Source organism: Podarcis vaucheri (assembly GCF_965113315.1).
Source record: "Podarcis vaucheri genome assembly, chromosome: 8".
Lineage (NCBI taxonomy): Eukaryota > Metazoa > Chordata > Lepidosauria > Squamata > Lacertidae > Podarcis > Podarcis vaucheri.
This window is the reverse complement of record NC_138766.1, coordinates 48898215-48922941: the sequence shown is the minus strand read 5'-3', so window position 1 is coordinate 48922941 and position 24727 is coordinate 48898215. Positions and strand designations below refer to the sequence as shown.

The following is a 24727-nucleotide window of genomic DNA, read 5'->3' as shown; positions in this document are numbered from 1 at the left end:
TTGTTCTTACAAGCTGTTGTTGTTAAATGCATATTTACATGCATATACTCCAAGGCAAATATATAACATAATGAAAGCTCACAATACACTCCATGAGCAGAGATCATAGGCACTCAGTTTGGGGTATCATCATGGAAAAGTCTGGAGGATGAACATCAGTGCCGCCCTTGGCTATATGCCTTCATTCCACAGTGGCACAATATAAAATTGGATCTATTTTTACAGTGCAGTCTGTAGGCAAGGATGTTATTAGGCTGTCGGTCTGGGGCATCTAACTGTAAAAATCAGGATCTATGGGAGTTAGCATTTCAGATCTGTGTTTTAGCATCATAGCTGTTCCAAGCTAGTTGTTTTTTATTGTGCAATCCATGGGTATAGAATTGAGTTACTAATGCTCCAGTTGTAAAAGTCATGAGGTTTTATGTCTTAGCTCTCCATTCTTTTTACACCATTGGATTGAATATATTATTTGTATAGCACACTTTCTAGCATGGATGAAAGCTGTAATCAGATAGTGCATATACAAATTGTGAGGATTTGTGTCTCTGAATTTATACTGCAGCACTGCCACAAAGTGGTGGATCTGTGATTTGTATGGAATACTCTGAAGGCAAAATGGTGAGTTGAACCTTCAGGTTTCCAAGAGGTCCAAAGTTTAACCTCAGAGGATGCTGAGCCATGGTTAAATGCCATGAAGGCTGAACTTGGTTCCTTAGAGAGGAACAAGACACGGGAACTACTTCCGGGCCTGCCCTGGCCACAAAAGGTTTACAAAGTTAAGTTATTGCAAAAATTTTCAGTGTTAATTTTATGCATTTTGCATTTTTTAAAATCACCATGGTATTTAACAATAATATCTCATGTCCTTTAGAGGAGAAATTGTGAATTGTAGAATTTTAAATACCTGTCATCATCCTTGGGATCATCCTTAGTACCATTTATGTTGCATTCCATGGGCATGGATCGGAGTTATTGTTAGATGGTGGCTCTGACTGTAAAAATAATGAAGGTTTACGTCTTGGCTCTGCCTAGAACAGACCTTCAGTGGGCGGTGCTTGAAGGGCCTCAGCTTTTTTACCACCAAACTTGGGTCTCCAGCTGGTTTTGTGGACTACAGTTCCCATCAACTTTGCTAGCTAGGGGTGATGGGAGTTGTAGTCCAAGTTTGGTTGTAAAGAAGCTGAGGCCCTTCAAGCCACGCCCACTGAAGGTCTGTTCGCGGCAAGTTTCGGAAACCCTGATGGGGGGCGGAGGGACAGGCCAAGTATCTTGGGAACTGTAGTTTGTATACAATTCCCAGCACTCTTAACTACCTTTCCCAATATTCCTGGAATCCTTAATACAGCTTGTCTTCCTGGAGAGGGTGTGTGGGTGTGGGTGTGTGGCCACACTCTCAGGTAGAATTTTTTCCCGTGCTTCAGGACTCAAAGCTCGCGAAGAAGTAACCTTTATTAGTAAGAAATCCTAATAAAGGTATTGATCAGCTCTCACAAGTGAAATTTGCGCGTGCACACACCAAGGCCAGTAGGCCTCCTTGCACTTTTTTTTTTTGCCTTCTGTCTACCCTCATTTAGGCGCAGAGCCCAATCTCTCGCTTGCAAAGTGTTGCTGCAACGTGCGACGCCCAGCACGAGCGCGCGCTTCTCAACGCCCGGCTGCATATCAATTCACCATAGTTGCTAGGTCAGCCGCTTGCGGTGTAACCTAAGCGGGCGAGGGAATTCTCCGAGGGGGCAATGATGAGAAGGCAAAGCGTGCAAGCTGCGAAGGAGAGCAGGCCTCGTGCTGCTGCTGCCTGGCCGCCTGGCTGGCTGGCAGACTGCCGCGGCTCTTACTCAGACGCCGGCTCGGGCGCGGTGCTGCTGCTGCTGCTGCTGCCGCCGCCTGCAGCCCTGCAGCCAGCTCTGCTCCAGCGGCTCCGCAAGGCGAGCCAATGATCGCTGTCGTGCCGACGCCGGGGAAGGCCTGGGAAGGAAGTGCTGCTGGGGAAGCGATGCGGCTTCGCTGGGTTTGGCAGGCATGAACCGCTTTGGGGATCTCACCATGTCCTTCAAGGTAAGCTTTTCCCCAGCCGCGCTGCTGTTCGGCTTTTTCATCATCTTCCAAGTTCTCCTGCGGCTGTGACCCGTTATCACTGCAGATGCCATGGCAGGCCTGGCTCAGCGGCTGCCTCTGGCTTTGCGGGGCAAGCTGGGCTCCTCTCTTTTCTCCTAAGCGCCAATGCAGCTGGCGGGAACCAGGTGGCTGGCTAAAGCGATGTTTGCTTTTTATTAAACGGCGATCGGGGTGGGGGAGTGTTGAAAGGTTAAGCATGTGGAGTGTGGGCGAGGCATTTATTTTCAGGCTCTGTTTGAGACTGAGTCTCTCTCTGTGTGTGTTTTAAACTGAGCGGTGCCCATCCCAGATGTGCGAAGGCTGGCCATGTTGAGTGGTGAGGGGAAAGCTCTCTGTCCATGCACAAAAGCACTCCTCTTTTCTCCTGCTAACTATTGCACGTGCTGTGTGGCGGATGAGACCTAGCATCAGAAACATGCCCTGTGTGGAGCAGTGTTGGAGGAGGAGATGTTTTCTGCACAACGCAGACATAACATGTCCGAGGATGCTGTATAGAGAAAAGAGTTTGCGCTGAATTATTTGTGTATTTATTATTAATATTCCTGATACTTTTTACCTCAGAAGTAATTCAGGAAGTCTCGAGGCAGCTCACAGCAAAACCAACACAGACTGAAAAAATAATAGTTTTAACATAGCAATTAAAGTAATGAACTGTGGATTATAATAATTTCAGTTTGTGTGCAGCCAAGCACCTGCTGAAACAAGTTGGCTTCTGCCATTGGCCAGAATGCAAGGAACAAGGAGCCAAGCTGGCCTCCCTCCACAGAGCATTGCATATTTTACATGCCACAACCAAAAAGGCCCTCTCTCTTGTATCTTTATGTCTGCCCACGCCCACTTTTGCTCACTACAGTGGTACCTCGGGTTAAGTACTTAATTCGTTCCGGGGGTCCGTTCTTAACCTGAAACTGTCTTAACCTGAAGCACCACTTTAGCTAATGGGGCCACTGCGCCACCAGAGCATGATTTCTGTTCTCATCCTGAAGCAAAGTTCTTAGCCCGAGGTACTGTTTCTGGGTTAGCGGAGTCTGTAACCTGAAGCGTATGTAACCCAAGGTACCACTGTATTATATTGTATGAAATTTGAGGCTGTGTTACACAAGAGGGGTGCTGACAAACTTCCTGCCCCATCACATACTGAAAAAACAAGTTGAAATTGTTGCCTTGCCCCATTCTGTAGACATGTGCACTGGCCATAGGATTCCCTATCTGAGTGAGATCCCTGGTACATTTCCATCAATAGTTTCTCCACTGGCTGGCAGTGGCTCTCCCGTGTCTCAGGCAGGGGCAGGGATCTGTCCCGTTCCTTGTTACTTGATCCTTTTAGCTGGAAATTCTGAGTAATAGTTCTGAAAAATGAAGGTGATGCTTGTCAGTTGTTCCTCCTTGGTTATGCTGTTTAGTCAGAGAGAGCATGTTATCGTACTAGGGTGGTAATAAATTTAGATAGGCTGGACTTCAAGGATTGCAGTAAGAAGCCTAAATCCACATAATTCACCCAAGTACATAAAAGAGAGGAGGATTATAACTCATCAGAAAACAGGTGACAATTGATAAACAGAAATGTTCACCTGAAAGTGTGCTCATTGGTCTCTATATTATGCAGTTCATGTACAGTGGTACCTCGGGTTACATACGCTTCAGGTTACATAGGCTTCAGGTTACAGACTCCACTAACCCAAAAATATTACCTCGGGTTAAGAACTTTGCTTCAGGATGAGAACAGAAATTGTGCTTCGGCAGTGGGAGGCTCCATTAGCTAAAGTTGTGCTTCAGGTTAAGAACAGTTTCAGGTTAAGAACGGACTTCCAGAACGAATTAAGTACTTAACCTGAGGTACCACTGTATTCTTGTTTCTTTAAACAGATACTTTCAAGTTTGATGCTGTTTGCAAATATTTAATATTTCTCTTCAACCTGCATCTTATTGCAGAACATTTTGTTCATTTGTATGATTGTGTTTTTTTATGAGCGCTTATTATTGGAGTGCTGGAAAGCTAAAGTGCACAAGCTTCCAAAGAAGAAGAAAAAACAAGCACAATGACAGAAAGATACAAAGCTTTTTGTAGGGAATGACATAGTAGTTTGAATTAAGAGAATATAAGCTTTTCCAGAGACAGAGTAGTTGGATTTTCCTCAGGAAATGGGCAACATCTCAACATTCCCCTAAAAACAACAATTATGTCATCTGGAGAGGATCTATCTTTTCCTTATGCCCTTTGTTAAGCTTTTACCCAGATAATTTTATTATTTTTGGTTAGTTGGTTAATTAAAATTGACATAAATTTGTATAGGAGTAAAACAATAGAACCCACCCACCCCCAGTCTCTGTTTTTGGAAAAGATGCACATGTGTCACATCCAGCTCCATTTTAGAAGAAGCATTCCCTCCTGTGTAGAAGAGAGAGAGGGTTTCCTCTTCTAAGGTGACACCTGCCATGTATTGTAATTGTAATATTTAAAACATCTAATCTGTTTTGTGATTCACAAGCAACAGCTTTTTAATTGATTAAAATATTTTAATTGAGTCACTGCACTGAATAATTATCTGAATATTTAAAGCCCAGCCCTTTGGAATTCATTGCCATGGTCTTGAGGCACACAGGGTGCGGTGGAATTGCATTGTTCCTTCTCTAGGTTGCCACATGGCTAACTATGACTCTGCCTCATTTTAGCCATTCCACCAGCATGACAACGTAGCTTGTGTTCCTCTAGCATACCAGGGTGTTGGTTCTGCCAGATTTTATGCCCCCTTAGCTGCAGTACGAAGGACACAGATGGTGCTGTGGTCTAAACCACAGAGCCTAGGGCTTGCTGATCAGAAGGTTGGTGGTTCGAATCCCCACGATGGAGTGAGCTCCCGTTGCTCGGTCCCAGTTCCTGCTCACCTAGCAGTTCGAAAACATGCCAAAGTGCAAGTAGATAAATAGGTACCGCTCCAACAGGAAGGTAAACGGCGTCTTCCGTGTGCTGCTCTGGTTCGCCAGAAGCGGCTTAGTCATACTGGCCACATGACCCAGAAGCTGTACGCCGGCTCCCTTGGCCAATAAAGCGAGATGAGCGTCGCAACCCTAGAGTCATTCGTGACTGGACCTAACGGTCAAGGGTACCTTTACCTTTAGCTGCTGTATATTGAATATAGGGTTTTGCCCTAAAAGCTATTCTTGTGTGCTTGTTTCACAATGGTCTGATCCCTTTCTGTTCTTATGCATATCTTATCCACCCTTTTGTGACCAAGGGTGTTACAGGTGAGCCAGGTTGGTGTGCTATGTGTGGTCTTTCTAGAACAGAGCTTTCCAAATTTTTCATGTTGGTGACACACTTTTTAGACATGCATAATTTCGTGACACAGCAATTCAGTTTTGCATCATTTCGTGACAGTGATTCAGTTTTACTATCAAACTAGAGGTTATACCCTTTCTAGCCCCAGGAGCCTGGGGAGCGTTCACGCGACACACCTACACACTGCAGCCGATACACTAACGTGTCATGACACACAGTTTGGAAAGCTATGTTCTAGAGCATAAAATAATAACTCTATGCTTGCATTAGTGTGTAGGCCCAATACCCACAGGGTAAGAAGGTGTTCTTCGAGAGTCAAATGGGTGGAGAGCAGCTTTCCTTTGCGGAACAGCTGTGTTTCTGTTAACCACTTAAGAAAACAAAGCAGAGAACATGCACTGTTAAAAGCAAAGGGCCCATGCCAGGAGAGAAGAAAAAAGATCCCTACTAGCAAGACTTCACAGATATCCCCGTGTTTGTACAGAATAATCTGATTTTTGTTGCATTTTGGTTTTGTTAACAGAAGGAGACACCACTTGCAAATGCTGCGTTTTGGGCTGCGAGGAAAGGAAACTTGGCACTTCTCCAGCTGCTGTTGAACAGTGGGCGTGTGGATGTGGACTGCAAAGACAGTGTAAGGACTTTGTGCATGACAGGAACAGATGATTTGCATCTGTTTGCATAATCTGGTCTAGTGGGAGAGTGGGGAAACTTGACATGAATGCATTATTTTCTTCATATTGAGTGTGCTCAAAAGCAGGAGTCAAACAACACGTTACATAGCAGTTACATGACTGGGACTCCCCTTGTGCTTTTATTTTTCTTAAAAAGCAGTTTGCACACCTTCCAACAGTTTGCAAACCCTCCAACATATTTCAGCAGAAAATCGAGACTCACTGATCTGGAGTGCTGGGATTCATTTTGCACAGAAGCCACAAACCCTAGCATCCTCTTGTGCTCAAAGTATGGGAACGTTCAATAGTTGCTCAGCAGGGAGCACAAAGCATTTTGCGTGTGCCAAAAGGCCTTCCCTTCTCTATTGAGCAGGTGCAGAGAAATTATATACAGCCTTCAGGTTTGCATGGCTTTCTATCCTAGTTTTAAGATAATGAGTTTGTATTTCTTTATGCCCAGCTTGGTTCAACAACGCTTATGGTAGCATCGTACTATGGTCACAAAGAATGCGTGCGAGAATTGGTGCTGCAAGGAGCTGATATCAACCTTCAGAGAGAGGTATGGTAGAATTCTTAATTTTAAATGGGATTGCAAGAAAGACTAGGCCAAAATGCAAGATTCAAGACCTATTTTATTGTGAGAACTTGTGGCTGTACGCAATGAGTGACATATATGCGGTCAGCAAGTTTGGGTCCTGGTTAGTAGATTTACTAAGGGCCCCCAAAGATGAGCAATAGGATATCACAATGCCCTAGTTAGTATGATCAGTTCCTGATGTAATAAGCCATGATATGCGTTGTGTACTTGTATACAGTCCCTATGCAAAAAAAACCCACAAAAAGCAAGCCAGGAAGCTCAAATTAACCATAGATTTCCATTTCATATAAGCCAGGAACACATTGATGGCTTCTAAAGAAGAGGATTAGGAAGTCAACTTTCATTTAATTTAAAGTTGGCTTTTGAATCTTGGCTTGTTTGGAATCCACCTTAAGACCCCAGTTTGCACTTAACAGGAAACTCGGATTAACTGCAGCTTCCTGGTTTATTTCTTTGCTTGTGGGGAGCTAGCAAGAGCAAAGGGGGTAGCTGGAGGTACATGAAGGTCATACATAACCTAGCCAATTAAGCCAGGATTAAATTGTGTAAACACGGCCAGTATCTTTGACTGATGACAGAACGCAGAAATGAGTCAGAATAGTGGAGTTGATATTTTGAATTTCCTTGGTTACTTGCAACCAGGATATCAATCTCTTGCTGTAGGGTTGTCAGCCTCTTATCTGGCTTCTGTACAAGCAGGAGACATCATTTGCCATTAAACAGCAAGCAGTGTAGTTCAACTCAGACTTGGCCTGACAATTGGAGGTTGCTATTCTCCCAGGATGGTGCTTCTAATCCCCCTCCATCATTATAGCATTTTAATCAACTTATTTCCTAACAGCCTTTTAAGTGCCTGTCTCAAAAGGACTACAGGATATAGTGACAACCACATCCTCATTTTAACATATCCTGTTTGTATGCACAGCTTTTAATTGCAGCTCTCACTGTTGCTTTTTAAACTCAGAGAGAAAGTTAATCACCAGTGAAAGTTGCCACCTTTTCCATGGTAGGGCTCCTCTGTTTTGCATATCTGTATGACAGGCAGAAATGCAACAGGTGGAGATTTCCTTATCAAGGCATCTCAGCACTGGGAAAGGCTTCACACATTAAGTTTTTATCTGTCATGCAGATATTAAATTCACAGATACCTTATGAGAAGAAGGAGTGGCAAGCTTGATTTGGTGATATCAGAATTCCCTCCAGTAGCAAATAAGTGGTCTGTCTAGGCCTGCATTAGAATTATTCAAAAACTTAGCATCTTGATAATGCACCAGGAGCCTGGAGTCATTTTTTCCTGATAACAGAAAACAGGTATATGTCTAAAGGATGACACAATTCTCATCTATTTACAAAATATGTGTGTATACCTGTCTTGGTTACCTAAAATTAAGATAGTGGTCCCTTTGATGACATCTGCAAATTGCAACATTACCAGATCTACTGCTGGATAATAGCAGTTTTCCTAGATGAATTTAAAGATGGTTAGAATTGCTTTAGAAGTTGCTGGTATGAGGCTTTCATCCAACAAAGCCCTTAATGTATGTGAGCAGCTTCATTATCTCAGTGTACTTAAGCATCCGATAAAGAGACCTAGGAGAATAAATCTAGCATGTCCACTTGACCTAACTCTGAGAATGTCGTTTGAAGTGTTCAACAAGGGGAAGGCATAGCAACAGATCTTGCTAAACTTATTTTAATGTATCCCGTTTGATGTACAGATGACCGGTTTGCCATATGGTTGCATGCATGCTTTTGTAGCTAACCACTTGGTAAACGGTTTAATGTATTTGTTCCTAGAGCCAGTGTGGTGTAGGGGTTATGAGCGGTGGACTTGTAATCTGGTGAACCAGGTTCGCTTCCCCGCTCCTCCACATGCAGCTGCTGGGTGACCTTGGGCTAGTCACACTCCTCTGAAGTCTCTCAGCCTCACTCACCTCACAGAGTGTTTGTTGTGGGGGAGGAAGGGAAAGGAGATTGTTAGCCGCTTTGAGACTCCTCAGGGTAGTGATAAAGCGGGATATCAAATCCAAACTCTTCTAGATAACTTGGGATTGTGGTTTAAAACAAATTCTAGAATGGTTATAATAAAACATCAAATCATGGGTTATGAAACTGGCTTCAGAAGCTCTCCCCACTGAGATGCAGGAGGAGAAAAAGGGAGGGGGAAGTGTGCAACCCAAGTCATGTGCACATAGCACTAACTAAACCATGGTTTAACATTATGTGTATACTAGGCCGCTGCCTTCCTTTCCCCTCACAGCTGTGTTACAGAAATTTAACAGGTTGTTTTCTCAGTTGTTCTATCCCTAAGCTATGACAAGTAGTAATTGAATTTCGGCTTTGTTACTCATTTTGAAAGTTTTTTTTTTTTTAAAGTGTTGGCTGGGAGTGATGGGAGTTGTAGTCCAATACAACTGGAGGGCACAATGGTTGGGGAAGGCTGTCCTGGAATCTTCCAGAATAGAACCATGTGGGAATGTTTTAACTGAAGAGCAGCTGCTGCTAGATATGAGAATTTGGATTTGTACATTTCAAGCATTACCAACTTTAAAATAAGGTTTTAAAAGACATTGTTATGTAGATTAAATGAAATGTACTTACATACCTAATCCATGGGCTTTATGTTTCTCTTTTTCAGTCTGGTGCCACTGCCCTGTTCTTTGCTGCACAACAAGGTCACAACGATATCGTGAAGTTTCTCTTTGAGTATGGAGCCTCCACAGAATTTAAAACCAAAGTAAGAGATTGTGCTTGGCTTTAACACGATGATGAATTTTGGCAGGCAGGGATTTGGCATGGAGAGCAAGCGAGAGGCCCGTGATATAATTTTGCTTCTTGCCACACAGTTCTCTGGCAGGACATATGTTCGGCTCAGGCTTTTACTGCTCCATTTTCATTGTATAAGTGCTGCTCCATTTCCTAATAATTTTTACTCTTTCCGTTGCAAAAGGGCAGAACCAAAGCTGACCAGATTGGTTGTCTCTTTTATGCTACCCAGTGGTGTGAAGTCAAGAAGCAATATCTAAAATGGAAAAAAAGAAAGACAGAAAGAGGCCACTCTGCTTGGAAGTCAAGTTGTATGGAATTTACAGCTGCAGGCACTCAGGCAGCTGGATTTTCTTGAAAAGATGCTGTCATTTCATGTTTAACATGACAGGAGTAGCTACTGTATACCTGCCAAGATAAGACTAAATAACTCATGTGCTTTAGGCTGTCAGATGACCATGGCCTGAATTGTGAAAGAACTGACTCCTTTCCGTAGTCAATGCCACCTGCACAACTGCTTTAGGCAAAATCTGTTTCTTTGTGCTAGCATGAAATCACCTATGGCTCATGCAAAATGCACTCGTCTCACCTTCACCTTTTCTACTCTTGCTCTATATTCTTCATATTAGGGAATAATTGAATGTAGGGCAATTTTCCCATCAACTCTTGCTGTTGGCCACCTGTTAAAACAATTTCTCACTGAATTTAACTGAACGGAAGCAAACAAAGCACGGAAGTGCACAGATTTGGAAGAGATCTTAGAGTGCTAAGGAAGGACAGATCCACAGAACTGAAGCACCAGTTCCTGTCCTTAGTTTTATGGGACTTAAGAGTCTGTGGCTGCGTTAGTCTCGGAAACAAGGGTGGTATCCAATTAAGTTTTACTTAGAGTAGACTCATTAAAATTAATGGACCTAACTTAGTCATGTCTGTTAATTTCAGTGGTTCTCCTTGGAGTAAAACTTAGCTGCATACTACCGAATGACAGTATTCCAGCCTAGTGCACAAAACTGTGTTGAACTTGTTTTGTTACATTTATTTACTTCTGGAGTTCTTTCCCTTACCCTCACCAAAACCTTGTTTTTTTATTTATTTCATACATGTAGGGAACCAAAGCTGAGGCACTGGCCCAGCTTCAACATCTCACAATAATTTAGCATGATGAGAATGAGCCTAGCTAAGCCTTTGGCTCTGCTGCGGTGCAAGGAGGAGTTTGGAAGCTTTTTCTTCATCCCCCCCCCTTTATTAACCACAGCTTGTTGTGTCATCCGAACCTCTCAAATTGTGGATGATCATAATTATGAAGCTGGCTTGTTTCAGCAAACTAGTTAAGGTTAGCCACGGTTTAGAGTCCAGATCTAATGTAAAAGCAGGAAACCTATCGAACTCTGCACAGAGGACATGCACAAGTTCCCCCTTGCAAACGTTTGCCCTGGAAGATCAAAAGCAAGAGAGATGAGAATTGTGCGTATTTCTTTTCAGAACTTAATGTAATATGAAAATCTATAATAAGTCAGCCAGTGCCAGTGAGAGAGAGGGAGAGAGTGAAAGGGAGCACTCTCTCACATTAAGGCATGCACGGTATTTTTGCTATTTATATACCGCTTAATTATCCAAGGTCTTAAGTGGTGTACATAAGGATGTAGCCTTCTGCATTCATGTGGCTGGGTAGGTAGTCAGGAGAGATTGGCTTTTGCTTTCCTTCCAGATTGCACAGTAACACGGCAGTGGCAATATTCCGAAGTAGTGTTATTGGGATGTGCATGTGGCGGCGGGGGGAGGACTGCAGCAGGGAACCAGAAAAATTAGAGAGCATGCACAGCTCTTTGTAGCACATTGCACTGCATGTTGGTTTGTTAAAAAAAAAAAAGCATTTTGCAATAGCTGAAACCCATTGTCATTATTGTCGTGAAATGCACAGCATCAGCAATATGATTTCTGCCTTGGCTTTTCTGGTTTGAAAAGACCTCGCATGTGTAACGCCAGCATTATGCAAAAGTCTCTGCTTTGATTTGCTGATGTGCAGTTGTGCCAGGATGGTTTTCATTTCTCGGAATTTCCAGCGTATTTGCCAGAGACAGCGGTGCAGCCTCAGCTTCTAATTCCCTACAGATGTAGCCAAAATTGTTCCAGAGTTAACATAAACAACAGCATCCAGTACAAAAAAAGATGAGGAATGTGAAACACCTTCCCTAGGAAGCAGTGCTTGTCATTACTTTTTAGATGAGGAGGAATAGAGAAATGTCTTAAGTGTAGGAATGAGCATTCATCCTGATTTGCCCGCAGAGTGTTTTATACGTTTTCCAGTTAATCGTTTGTTCATTTCACACTTTTCAGTGCTTGTCTCTACAACCTTCCTGTCCAGAAAATGGCCTGTTTCTTTTTTAAAGTGGATTTGTTACAGACCTCAGAACCTCTGTGGGAGCAAGTTGCTCACTGGCAGCTCTCCATGGTGCTACAACTACCAGCCTTCACCTGTGGGAACTTGGTGGAATTGGGTCAAAACAGCTCTTTCCATTGCTGACAGACCAGCTGAACCGTTTCCATCTCAGTCAACTTTAAGAATGTTTTTACTTCCCCCCATGCTTTTTTCCTTTTGTGTCATGTTTGCATGGAATATCCCCTTTTAAAATTCATCTGCAAACCATGCTTTGAGGCTTTGCAGCAGGAGAGCTGGATAAAAATGTGCTAAATAAATAACACCCGCCCCCCACTGCTTACCTCTTTTACGTCTGCCCCCGCCAGTAATGTCACTTTTCCCTCAGCCAGGCTTCAAAAGCCCTGCTAAGAGAAAAAGTAAAAAAGGAAGCAGACTTCCTGGAAATACACAACCAGGGGGCAGGATGCCTCACTTCATCTGATCTGCTTTCTCTTTTAATTGTGCCTCACAGTTCCCAACTGCATGATGTGTGAAAGGGCAGGCCTTACTTCAAGAAACTGACACAGTTTTGTTTTACATGACATCCCATAGAATTGTAGAGTTGGAAGGGACCCTGAGGATCATCTAGTCTAACTGACTGCAGTGCAGGAATAGGCCAGTACAGGGATCAAATCTGTGATCTTGGCGTTATCAGCACCACACTTTAACCAACTGAGCTAACATGTTGGCAGGGGTGGGGGCTGACTTTTGGAACAAAAAATTTTTTGGGATCCAGTGCTAGTGATTTTAAGGAAGTCTGTTGTAATCAGTGCTTTTTTTCTAAAAAAAAAAGAAGTTTATGGGTACTCTCATTTTACTACTCATACATTGAAATACTGCCCCTCAATGAGGCCGAATTTAGATTCACAAAATGTTTAGGGGTATGTTTGTTATTTATACCCTGCCCTTCTGGCTGGGTTTCCTCAGCAACTCTGGGTGGTTTACAACATAACTAAAACAATAATAAAAACATCAGTCCTTAAAAACTTCTCTAAATAGTGCTGCCTTCAGATGTCTTCTAAAAGTCTGATAGTTGTTTATTTCTTTGACATCTGAAGGGAGGCTGTAGATACTAAACTTCAAGAATGACTGTAATTGAGAAGTCATAATGTCATAGCCAGTATATTAAGGGCCTGTGGCTTTGCAGCAAGACCATTAAAGCCCAAGAAGAAGAAAGCCAAGTTCATGCTGGAAGAAAGAAGAAAAGAGCTTTCCTGTTTTAAGAGACCCTGGATATCAAATCCTTGGATGGGGAATGTTGCTGGAAACTATAAGTGACAGCTGTTTTAAGTAATATAGTGTGGACAAGTTATCAGAAAAAGCCATGTTCAGAATTTCACGTTTTAGGTATATGGGAATTATGTGTTGTTCAGTGGTGGGGTTGATAGCCACATATAGGGACAGTTTCCATTCACTGTGAACTAAACAGGGTCACTTCCAACTCTACAGTTCTATGATTCTTTGAATATTTACTTAAGCCTTCAACAGGATACACTTATTCCTCCCAAAGTTCTTGTTCCAAGGCCAGGGCTTAAATGTTGTGACACGTTAGTGTGTCGGCTGCAGTATGTAGGTGTGTCATGAGAACGCTCCCCACGCTCTTGCAGGGGATGGAAAGGGGTTAGTTTAACCTCTGGCTTGATAGTAAAACTGAATTACTGTGTCGCGAAATGATGCAAAAATGAATTACAGTGTTGTGAAATTAAAGTAAAGGTAAAGGTACCCCTGCCCATACGGGCCAGTCTTGCCAGACTCTAGGGTTGTGCGCCCATCTCACTCAAGAGGCCGGGGGCCAGCGCTGTCCGAAGACACTTCCGGGTCACGTGGCCAGCGTGACATCGCTGCTCTGGCGAACCAGAGCCGCACACGGAAACGCCGTTTACCTTCCCGCTTGTAAGCGGTCCCTATTTATCTACTTGCACCCGGGGGTGCTTTCGAACTGCTAGGTTGGCAGGCGCTGGGACCGAACGACGGGAGCGCACCCCGCCGCAGGGATTCGAACCGCCGACCTTTCGATCGGCAAGCCCTAGGCGCTGAGGCTTTTACCCACAGCGATTACGCATGTCTAAAAAGTGTGTCACCAGCATGAAAAGTTTGGAAAGCTCTGGCTTAAATTCTGCCACTGCCAGCAGCTTCCCCTGGCATTATCTGCAGAACTTCTATTTGATTTCTTCATTGCTATTATTGTATCGTATTGAAATGCAAGACGTAGGTGGTATTCTACAGCCTTTGTAGAAGGCTGTAGAATACCACCTACGTCACTTGTGCCCCTTCACTTGTGCCTATACTGTGCTTTCTTTTTACTCCCCCACCCCTTTGCAGGATGGAGGCACTGCTCTGTTGGCTGCGTGTCAGTACGGGCACATGAGAGTGGTGGAAACATTGCTGAAACACGGTGCCAACGTTCACGATCAGCTTTATGTGAGTTTACTTGGAGTTGGCCTTCAGCCATTCTGACCCTCCCTTTCCCCTGGAATGTTCAAGGTTTAAGGAAACCTTTCCGGGATTCATTTTTTCTGTTAATGAGAAAGCAGAGTGCTCTGGAACTGGTGTTTCTGTGCTACTTTACTTGCTGGAAAGGAGTTGGTGGAAAATTCAAAGCTTGCCCAGTATGCCAGCTCCTCCTTACACTTTGAGCCATTCTACACATTACACAGAATGAGAAGGCAAAATTATAAGCTGTACATGTTTTAATATTGCACATGGAGATTGGGAATAATGGAAGCTGCCTTTTATGAAGTTTCCCTGCAGAGAGTTCTCTTGTGCACCCAAGCCCAGGAGAGGGGCAGCTACTTCAAACAGCTCTTTTGAGAAGCACTTAAAGGCAGCCCTCCATGCTGGAACTGGAATGTGGGGACTGCCTTTAAGCGCTGTTTGAAGCATCTAACGTACTTCTCCTGCGAGTCGGTGGGTGGCAGCAGGGGAGAGGGTGGTAGAGATTCTCCTTTCCCACCTGCTGTTGCTGCTGCCCACCTGGTCATAGGAGAAGCATGTGTGCTGCTTCAAATAGCACTTTTGGATAGGATATGAAATATGTAATGCACTTTAAAGCAATGATTGAAAGGAAGTTGTTCTTAAAACCAAAAATCTGATCAGCTTCTGTTGCTCAGCAGCACTCGCAAAGGACTTCCACAAGAGGCAGACTTCAAATGCACATTTGCTGGAACCATTACTCAGAAAGCACCAGGGTTTATTGTTTAATCTTTAAATTGATTACATGAAAGACTAGAAGCAGACTAATTAAAGAGCAAGCTTGCTTTCTGCATTCATCAATGCTGCAGAAATGTATCGGTAGTTATGAAAAAGATAATTCAGTATATAAGCAGTCTTGCTATGCTTGTGGGCTAATGGAGGAAAGGAAGAGTTCAATGGTTCTGTTAAGAAATCTTTTTTTGCCAGCTTAAAAGCTAATTAAATATTTTATTTAAAAAATTAAGGACGGAGCTACTTCCCTTTTCCTGGCTGCCCAAGGTGGTTACCTGGATTTAATTCGGCTATTGCTGTCTTCTGGAGCAAAGGTCAACCAGCCAAGGCAGGTAATGTTCAGCGTTGTTAAGACACAGACAATGTTTGTTACCCTCCCTTATTTATGTTTAAGATTGATATTGCCTAGATTTCCCCCTTCATCTGTTCATGTGCTAAGACTAACCAGCTGTGCCTTGGTGCTGACTACATTCCAGTTATTGGTGTGCCTTTGATATGGAAGTTAATATTTGATCAAATTTGGATACATGTGCTGCTGTTGGGTTTTCTATACAGACTGCCGAGGTTGTAGTTTAACTTCCTCTAATACTTGGCATTTCTGGTTATGCATTCTTACTTAGATTATAGGTATTTCCTAGAATCTGTCCCATGGAACAGTTGAAGGAGGTATGTGTGCCATGGAATCCTTAGAGCAGTGTTTCCCAAACGTTTTTGGGCAACGGCACACCTGTTTACTGAAAAAAAATCTCGCGGCACACCACCATTAAAGCCCCGCCCCGTGACGTCAGCGCGCAGCGTCACGCCGGGAGGGACGCACAAAAGTTAAAGTTTTTTCCCTCGGCAGCTCCTCTCAGCTGCGCTCAATCCGCCTCGGAGCGCAGGAGCGATGCCTCTCTCTGGCTCTCCCTCCGCGCAGGCTGAGGGAGGGAGGGAGGGGCGCGTGTGACCCGTCTCTGCTGGGAGACCAAACCCAGCGAGGCAGAGTCGCGCGGAGGCGCCCAGGCAGCGCTGCCGGCTGCGAGGAGGAGCGCCAGGCAGCAGCAGGAGGCGCGGCCTCTCCTCGCCGCCGCCGCCGCCCCGCCTCTCGCCGCCCGACTCGCCCGCCTCCCTCCAGGTATCTCGCGGCACACCAGCCGATGTCTCACGGCACACTCGTGTGCCGCGGAACACCGGTTGGGAAACACTGCCTTAGAGGACACAAAAGTCAGAAAGTTAGGCAAGAAATTTGTTCTCTCTCCCCAAAAAGACCAGAACAGCTACAAGGGGTGGAAAACCTCAGGCATGTGGACCATATGTGGCTCTCCTGGGCTTTGTCTGACCCTAAGCCATGCTCCCTGCTCAAGCTGCACCTTTTCACTGACCCTTTTCTGTGTCCATCATAGTGCCTTTGCCCGGCTGGAAGGTGTCTGTCAACTGTGGATAATATGCCTGTTTCTTGAGCATGGAAGCCTCTGGGTGTGTACATGTGAAAAAGCCTCTTCACTTTCAGGGCTCTGGGATGTAACATTTCCCCACCCATTTTTGGCTTTGGCCCTGCCCACTGCTGGCATGGGGACCGAGGAACGTTCCACATGAGGGACTGTAAGCCCTTGGGCTCAAAGAGGCTCCCTACTAACAGGAAATGCCCAGTGCCACAGAAATCCGGCTTAAGTCCAGAGCCACCTCCTGACTGAACTATATTGCACCAGAGGTTATTTTCTACCAAGAGTAGATGAAGGTGTAAATGGGGGAAATTGCAGGTTCTGGGTAAGTAGGTTCCTTAAGCATTTACATTCACAGGTTGCTGATAACAAGCATGAACACAAGTGACGTAGCTTCTCATTTGGTATTTCCAGGCACACAAAGCCACGATTAACTATAGGATGTGTAAAAATCATGTTAGCGCTCTGTGTTTCCTTATTCCTATAACATAAGAAGAACCCTCCTGGATCAGGCCAAAGGCCTATCTCATCCAGCATCCTGTTCTCACAGGCCAACCAATTCCCCATGGGAAATTCACAAGGTGGACCTAAGCGCAACAGCACTCTCTTCTCCTGCAGGTTCCAACCACTGAACCATATGGCCTCTGCAGGTGGTGTTAGAACGTAACCATTGTGGCTGGTAACCACCGATAGCCTTGTTCTCTATTCATTTGTCTACGCTTCTTGAAAGCCCTCTTGTGGGAATGAATTCTTGTGGGAATGAATTCCATACTGTAGTTTAAATTTGCACTGTGTGAAGAAATTTCTTTCTTTTGTCATTATTGAATCTCTTTAACATTCAGCCTCACTTTGATTGACTGTATCTGAACTTTTTCTAGTTCCACAGTATCCTTTTTGAGGCAAGGGAACCAGAATTGTATGCACTATTTATTGCCTTGTTCCCCATGTGTTTTTGGAATTTCTGCCGCTATCATTATGCTCTTTTCATTTTGCACCAGCCTGTCCACAGGGTTTCAGTTGCTACCTTGATAAACAGGGCCCAGAGCAATCTAGTCCACAAGTAACCCTGTCACCTCCTCAGTTGGCAGATCTACTGTTGACTCAGAAGGTTATGGCCTGAACTAACAGGTTTACTGCAGTTGAGTCTTCTAAGGTTACTAAGGAAACACTGACACCTTGTGACACTGAACTTAATTACCTGCCTCAATTTTGCTAGCTGTTAACTTCCAGACTGAGTGTTTACAGGAAATGAGATAAGATAATAAATGTTGCAGTCCTATATATATCTATTCAGTGGTACTTAGTCCTGGATAATTGTGTACAGGATTGCATCCTAAGTGCCTTGTTTGGTTCCCACTAAGGTCCATGAAAGCCTTTGCATTTTTTCTTTGTATTAATATTTGCCGGCATCAGTCTGTCTCAGAAAACAGTGGAAGAGTGTGCCTTTGTGGGTAAAGTCAAACCGCTGGAGAGTTACAGTGCCTGCTGTGGCTGCAGAGACATGTTTTATTGCAGGTGGGGCAGATGGTGTTTGCTTTTGCTGCTATAGGTTCACCATGGCATTTCTTCTCTCTGCACTCCTCATCACTGAACATATCAAGAAATAAGCATTTCAAATCTTCCCCAATTCTACTATTTGATATTTAAGAAACCTTGGTGATACCATCCACAAACCAACATATGAAAACATACGCAAGCTAACCACAAAATTTAACTGCTGCACAGCATGGTCACTAGTAGAAAACAAAGAGCAATTTCCTTTCTGAAATACAGTGGTACCTCGGGTGACATACGCTTCTGGTTACATATGCTTCAGGTTACAGACTCCGCTAACCCAGAAACAGTACCTCGGGTTAAGAAGGGTTAAGAACTTTGCTTCAGGATGAGAACAGAAATCGCGCAGTGGCGGCACGGCAGCAGCAGGAGGCCCCATTAGCTAAAGTGGTGCTTCAGGTTAAGAACAGTTTCAGGTTAAGAACGGACCTCCGGAACGAATTAAGTACTTAACCTGAGGTACCACTGTACAGAGTTTTAAATTTGCATCCTGTATAAGCTACAAAGAAGCTCATTTCTTATCTCAGCAGAATTATATATTCTATGGTTGGGAAACTGTTTGGGGTTTTTTAAAAAAGAAAAAGATGCAAGGCTTTTTTAAACTGAATTGGGCACAGGAAGTAAAACTCAAGAAGCTCCTCTCCCTCAGCCTTGTTTTTCCACTTCAGCACTGTTTAAACTGTTTATTTTTGTTTAAAAAGAGTCCTTCAAAAGAATACAGAACTACACTTCATGACCTGATAACAAACAAAATAGACTCTTGTCTGCGTTAAGCTTTATAAGGAACCAGTACTTCCTGCTTCTTAAACTTTGGTATAGCATCTGATATTAATTAAGGCGCTTAAAACAGAGAAAATACTGTTTTCATCTTAATAAGTTATTGAACATTTCATTTGCACTGTTCAAACTTTTATTCAGCCACAAGGACATGCTGAAATATATAGATTCTGTTTGCCTGTTTGCATTCCCTGAACGCTGAGCTGAACACGATGTCCCTTCTCCAGGGGAAAACGGGTTTTCATCAAGGATTCAAGTTCATTTTGTCCTTGAGTTCCAGCCAGAATCTCGTGGTGAGCTGCCAGAGCTGTTCAGCGTGCTGCCTGTATCAAACTGATGGGTCCTGTTTTGCATGTTATTTCGTCTTCTTCTTAAAGGATGGGACAGCTCCATTGTGGATAGCCTCTCAGATGGGTCACAGTGAGGTAGTGCGAGTGATGCTGCTCCGAGGAGCAGAACGAGATGCTACAAGGAGTGTGAGTAGCTGCCTTTTGTTTTGGGGGCTTTATATTAGAAGAAAAGGAGTCAACAGTGCTCTGTGATATGGTGGACAGGGGTTGGGAGCCTGTATGTTGTTGGAGTCCACCTCCCATTAGCTTCAACCAGCATGGCCAGTCATCAGAAATTATGGGAGCTGGTGTTTAGCAACCTATGGAGGGCTACATGTTCCCCACCCATATTCTAGAACATCTCATTGGTGTGCTGTGGCAGTCAACACTGCAGAATAGGTTGGCTAGCATCCCTCTCAATTATCTCTCATTGCAAGGGGCATCTTACAACAGAAGGAACAGCTTCTTCTGTTTCCAAGTTGGAGATGTTTTACAAAACCAGAACACAGAAACACACTTAAGAAAAAAGCCAATCCCTTTCCTCTTGGTAATAAAAGTGTAAATTAAACAGTTAACTCTCTCTCTGAGTGGTCCCTGTCACTGTCTGCCATGTTACTAAGAAAAATTTGGTAGGCGACAAATTTCAGTAGCGACAAAGATGTAGTGCTCAGATCCACTTGGTTATTTGCTATTTCTCAATAGATTACACAGCGGGGCCTTGGCATTGAAGGCAAGTTAGAGGGCTGACGCATTTTGGAGGCTCAGTTTAAGATCAAGGATAATCTGTATCTAAAGAACCTCTTATCAAACGTTGCATGCCCAGTAGAGTTCTTTTTCTTGAGCACTAGCCTTCTGTGGTAACTGATGGATTCCATAAGGGTCTGCTGTTCAAAATAAAGTAAAGCCCACTGGACATACAGTTCACTCAAATGAGTAGAATATAATAGATTAGGATTATTCTTGTTTAGTAAACCACCAACTCTTCGCCATTATTATTACTTTTATTATGCACCAGCAGGTCCCGGGTGGATTACAATTTTAGAATTAAAAACAGTTAAAACAAATGACAATCACAGGAAAAGGGTGGGAAATGACTTCCTAGTTTATGTATCTGTGTGATGTGTACATTTGTGAATTTCACATTTTTAGGTATGTCCTTAAAACCACTTAGTTGTACATCTATAAATGCAATGTGCGTGCCGTTCCTTTGGTCATAGCAGCCATTGTGGTGGGGGGAGAGCTGCAGACTGCCCTCCTGGCACCAACATTGATACAGTTTACCTGTACAGGGTAAAGCAGCAATGGCAAAATTGAGGCTGTGTAGATGCACCAGGGGAAACACCATATTCGCCCCAGACTCAACGCTGCCTTGTAACAATGCTGGTGTCAACAGGGTGGCTGCCCAATAGCAGGCAGAGCTGGTGCCATAAAAAGAAGGAAGGGGTAGTAGCAATTCTCCCTTTCTCCTCTTCAACCTTGTTGTTGTCGTTTAGTCGTGTCCGACTCTTCGTGACCCCATGGACCAGAGCACGCCAGGCACTCCTGTCTTCCACTGCCTTCCACAGTTTGGTCAGACTCATGTTTGTAGCTTCGAGAAGAGTTTGTAGCTTTGAGAAGAGTTTGTAGCTCTTCAACCTTACTTAATATTTATTTTGCTGCTGCTTAAGCAGTGGCAAGGCCCTCCACCTCCCCGCTCCAAGGTCCTACCTAGAGTGAAGCATTCTGGGCATGCTGGATGCGAGACTGCTCATGGCACTGCTATGGTTCGCTGCTGCTGAAGCCCTATTTAGAGGGAAATTGTACAGTAATTCTAAACCTTTTCCTAATAATATTAGGTAGTAAACTGCAGCAGGAGCACAGGGAGTCTCAGCCATCGCTCCTAGAATGCTTTACTCCAAGGAATGCTTTGCCCCTGAACCTTTATTGAGAGAGGCAGGGAGCAAGGAGGGAGAGGGCTGCTGATGGCAGCAAGCATGCCATGCTATACCAGGGAAGGCAAGCCCAAGTTAACCAGCCTTACCACCTGAGCCAGTTGCTTCAGTTTGCTGAATGGCGATGCTAGCTCAGTTCAATAGGACCTATTCCTAGATTAAGTGACTATAGGATCACAATCTTAGGAATGTTTCAATGACAATGTTTTTAAACATCGAAGTCTGCAAAGCTAGGGTATGGATGTCATAAAAGCACTGCTGCTACATGCAGTAAGGGCTTCATGTACAGTAAGGACACTCAAAGCCTGCTTATGGGAGAAATAACATGCTCTAAATGGGTTATAATGAATGGGAGGACCCTTCCCTTATGAATTCTATACAAGAACAAGTCTAAAACAGGACAAATGGTCATCTTCAATTCATGTTTCTTCTCTCTCCTCCTTTCTGTTGTAGGATGGCACAACTGCTTTACTTAAAGCTGCGAACAAAGGATATAGTGATGTTATAGAGGAATTGCTTAAATTCTCTCCTACACTTGGTTTATTGAAGGCAAGTACTGAGAAAATATTTGGGATGCTCAGAACCATAGTTCTCTTGGATGCTGTGGGAGCTCTAATTTCAGTGCGACTCTCACAGAAGATTGCTCAGTTTGACTCAAAATCCTAAGTTATTTCAAATATTTTTCTAATATAGAGATGTTAATATAAATCAGAACAGGGTCCTGGGTCTTTTCCCTATTATGTATGCAGGCTTCCTCAAACTCGGCCCTCGAGATGTTTTGAGACTACAATTCCCATCATCCCTGACCACTGGTCCTGCTAGCTAGGGATCATGGGAGTTGTAGGCCAAAAATATATATGGAGGGCTGCGTTTGAGGAAGCCTGACATATGCCATGTCTCAAACTCAGGTGGGTTAAAGTCTTCTTATGCCCACCCATCTGTTGGAAATGGTTGAAAAAGGCTGCGTCACTGTTAAGAGACCTGAGATTTAAAAGTTACGTATTATTATTGTTGTTGTTGTTAGCAACATCATCTGCATATAGATATATTTTGTGTTTTTGTATATACTAGAATGGAACATCAGCTCTCCATGCAGCTGTTCTTGGGGGCAGTGCTAAAGCAGTAGCACTACTCATAGAAGCGGGAGCAGATCCGCTCCTTAGGAACAAGGTAATGTACTTTTGTTTTAAGATTGTCAGACCTTTGAAACTCTTAGGGAAGTCTCCGTCTTTGAATGAATCTCTTCATAGAAATTCTTAGTAATTTTAGCCTGAAGTTTTACATTAGGAACAAAAACAGAGAATAAATTCTCCATATGGTGTATTTCCATTAGAGGGCAGCACAACTCTTGGGAAAAACTGTTTGCGGCAACCACTTTCATCCCACTTTTGTTGCAGCAAAATCATCCAAGTTTCAACTGGCACCTTTAAAGACTAACAAATCTCTTTGGGCATAAGGTTTTCTGGACATTTCTGTCATTACAGAATTGCACCACCGCCTCTTTTAAACTTACTGGAGCCTCCACAGTATACTAGAATACAAATCTGTGTAGACCAATATAGTATTTTTCCTCCTCAAGGGAAGCCCAAAGTCAATTCATTACAGATCTAGATGCTACTGAAGCCTGAATGTAAATTTGAGTGTCAGCTGATCCTGCTCTCATGAGTTCCAAAGACAGTAATCATGATTTTATTGGAAATAAATCTATGTTTAATAGTCATTCATCCCTGCAACATAGCATATAGAGCAAGGATGGGGAACATGTGGTCTTCCAGATGTTGCTGAACACCAGCTCTGACCATTGCTCAAGCTGGCTGGGATTGATGGGAGTTGGAATCCAACAAGGTGTGGATGGCCACAGGTTCACCACATCGTAGAACCTTTTTGACTCATTTTCTTTCAACTTAAAAGCCAGAAAATGAAAGGCAGTAACTTGCACTCCTTGCAGTGTCTTGATGTGCTCCTTGAAGCAGAATCGCTGCCCTGCAGCAGCCCAGGGAAATCACTAGAATATGATGGGGTAGCTTGCTGAAGACCCCTTTGGATCTCCCCTGGGGATGGGAAGTGCAGAATCCTTCAAATGGCATTGGCCCTAGCCTCAGCCACCATGGTCAGTGGTCAGGGATGTAGTCGAGCAACAACCCGAGGACCACGTTAGCCACCCTAATCTAAGTAATTCCTCACAAGCCAACTTTGAATTATAGTCCCTGTTAAACAAGCCTGCTTAAAGGCTCAGTAATGCAGCATTGGTATATTTTCTGATGAGAAGTACATGAGTCGACAGTTGAATGTAGCTCAGTGCAGAATGTTGAATGCCGATGCTCCTTTGGGTGATGTTCCTTGAAGTTTGCTGCATGAGAACCAGATGGTGAAAGTCCTTTCTATGGTTTCCAACCAACTTGTGTCTTGTTTCCAGAAAAATGAATTGCCTTCAGATCTAACGAAAAACGAGCGCATCCTACGGCTTCTGCAGACCAGAGAAAAGCACCGAAAGAGCTAATACAGCTTTGCATCTCAAGAGAGAGCCAATGAGCCCTGCCCACATTCGCCCTCAAGCAAAGCTAGTTATCCTGCAGAACTGGAAATGTTTTGCTGAGACTCAAGCAACATGCCCTGACTCTTCCACTGTGAACAAGGTCAGGGTTCTCCATGGAGTGGCACTGCTAAGGTCCTAACACCACTGCACTCACCAGATTTTTGTCTCTGGCTTCAGATGCAGGGAAGACTGGGTCGCTAAGTGGCTTTCCTGAATAAAGTCTTTTTCTGCTCCAGAGAAATATTCCTTTGCTGTAGCATTATCTGTTCCTTGAAGTAAACCTCCTGTTTCTTATCAAAAGTTGCACAGGTCTTTTTAGTTGTGCTCTGGCAAGTCCAGTTTGGTCTGAGCCCTTCTCAGGGTCTGCAGATGGCACAGATGGGGGCACCAGCAGTTTGGTTTCTCATAGTGCTTCAAGCCTCCTTTTATAGCCCATTGGTGTCGTGGTACCAATTAGGCCATTTGCTCACTGGTGTCATAAAGGTTTCTGATAAAAATGTGGGATGTTCAGTTACTTGCAGCAGCACTCCCCTGCTAAGGCACACATCACATGTTAGATTGTAGTTGTCACAGTGCAGGGGGGCAGGGTTGGGGGTGCTTGGGGGGGTAAGGAAGATGTTGGCAGGGAGGGAGCAAAGCCCAAAGTGGGTGCCACCCCCTTGGGTCTGTCTTCCTGTCTACCCAGTAGGCTGACAGGAGAGGGACAGCTTCCTCTTGCTGAATTGAACACCGAGAAGAGAGCTGCTGTGATTAGGCTCAGAGTCACATGCAGCTCTAGGGCTGCAGGCTGCCAGCCCCTATCATGTTGGGATGATATAGCTATTAGCGTTCTTTAATACCAAGGCTCACTTCCTAAATTATATTCTTACTACACACGTAAGTACCTAGTGGTGATCTCTAGACAGATTTCTTATTGCCTACTTAATGATGCTTTCCATTTATTTATTCAAGACCTATCTTCCTATATAGAGATGCTGTCTGTCTGTCATCTATCTATCTATCTAATGCATATCTCATGGAGCTTTGCATCTGTTTGTATATTGCCCTTCAAATTATTTATCCAAGTATGGTTAACAATGCGTATTAAGTTTTCCTAAATCTAAGAAAAGCATAATGCATGGTT

The 24727-nt window shown here is 43.9% G+C and overlaps 1 protein-coding gene across 2 annotated transcripts; it reads left to right on the top strand.

The window, feature by feature from the left end:
• Positions 1-1707: 1707 nt before the first annotated feature.
• ANKRD29 (ankyrin repeat domain 29) lies at positions 1708-23845 on the top strand. 2 transcript variants are annotated; one of them, XM_082234843.1, is made up of 10 exons: positions 1708-2055; positions 5919-6029; positions 6530-6628; positions 9306-9404; positions 14175-14273; positions 15290-15388; positions 19036-19284; positions 21522-21617; positions 22140-22238; positions 23485-23845. In XM_082234843.1, the coding sequence occupies exons 1-10, from the start codon at positions 2020-2022 to the stop codon at positions 23566-23568; spliced, it is 1071 nt and encodes a 356-aa protein (XP_082090969.1). In that variant the 5' UTR covers positions 1708-2019; the 3' UTR covers positions 23569-23845. The 2 variants fall into 2 exon arrangements, with proteins under 2 accessions (XP_082090969.1, XP_082090970.1); XM_082234844.1 differs by having other exon boundaries at positions 1714-2055; positions 19186-19284.
• The last annotated feature ends 882 nt before the right edge of the window (positions 23846-24727 follow it).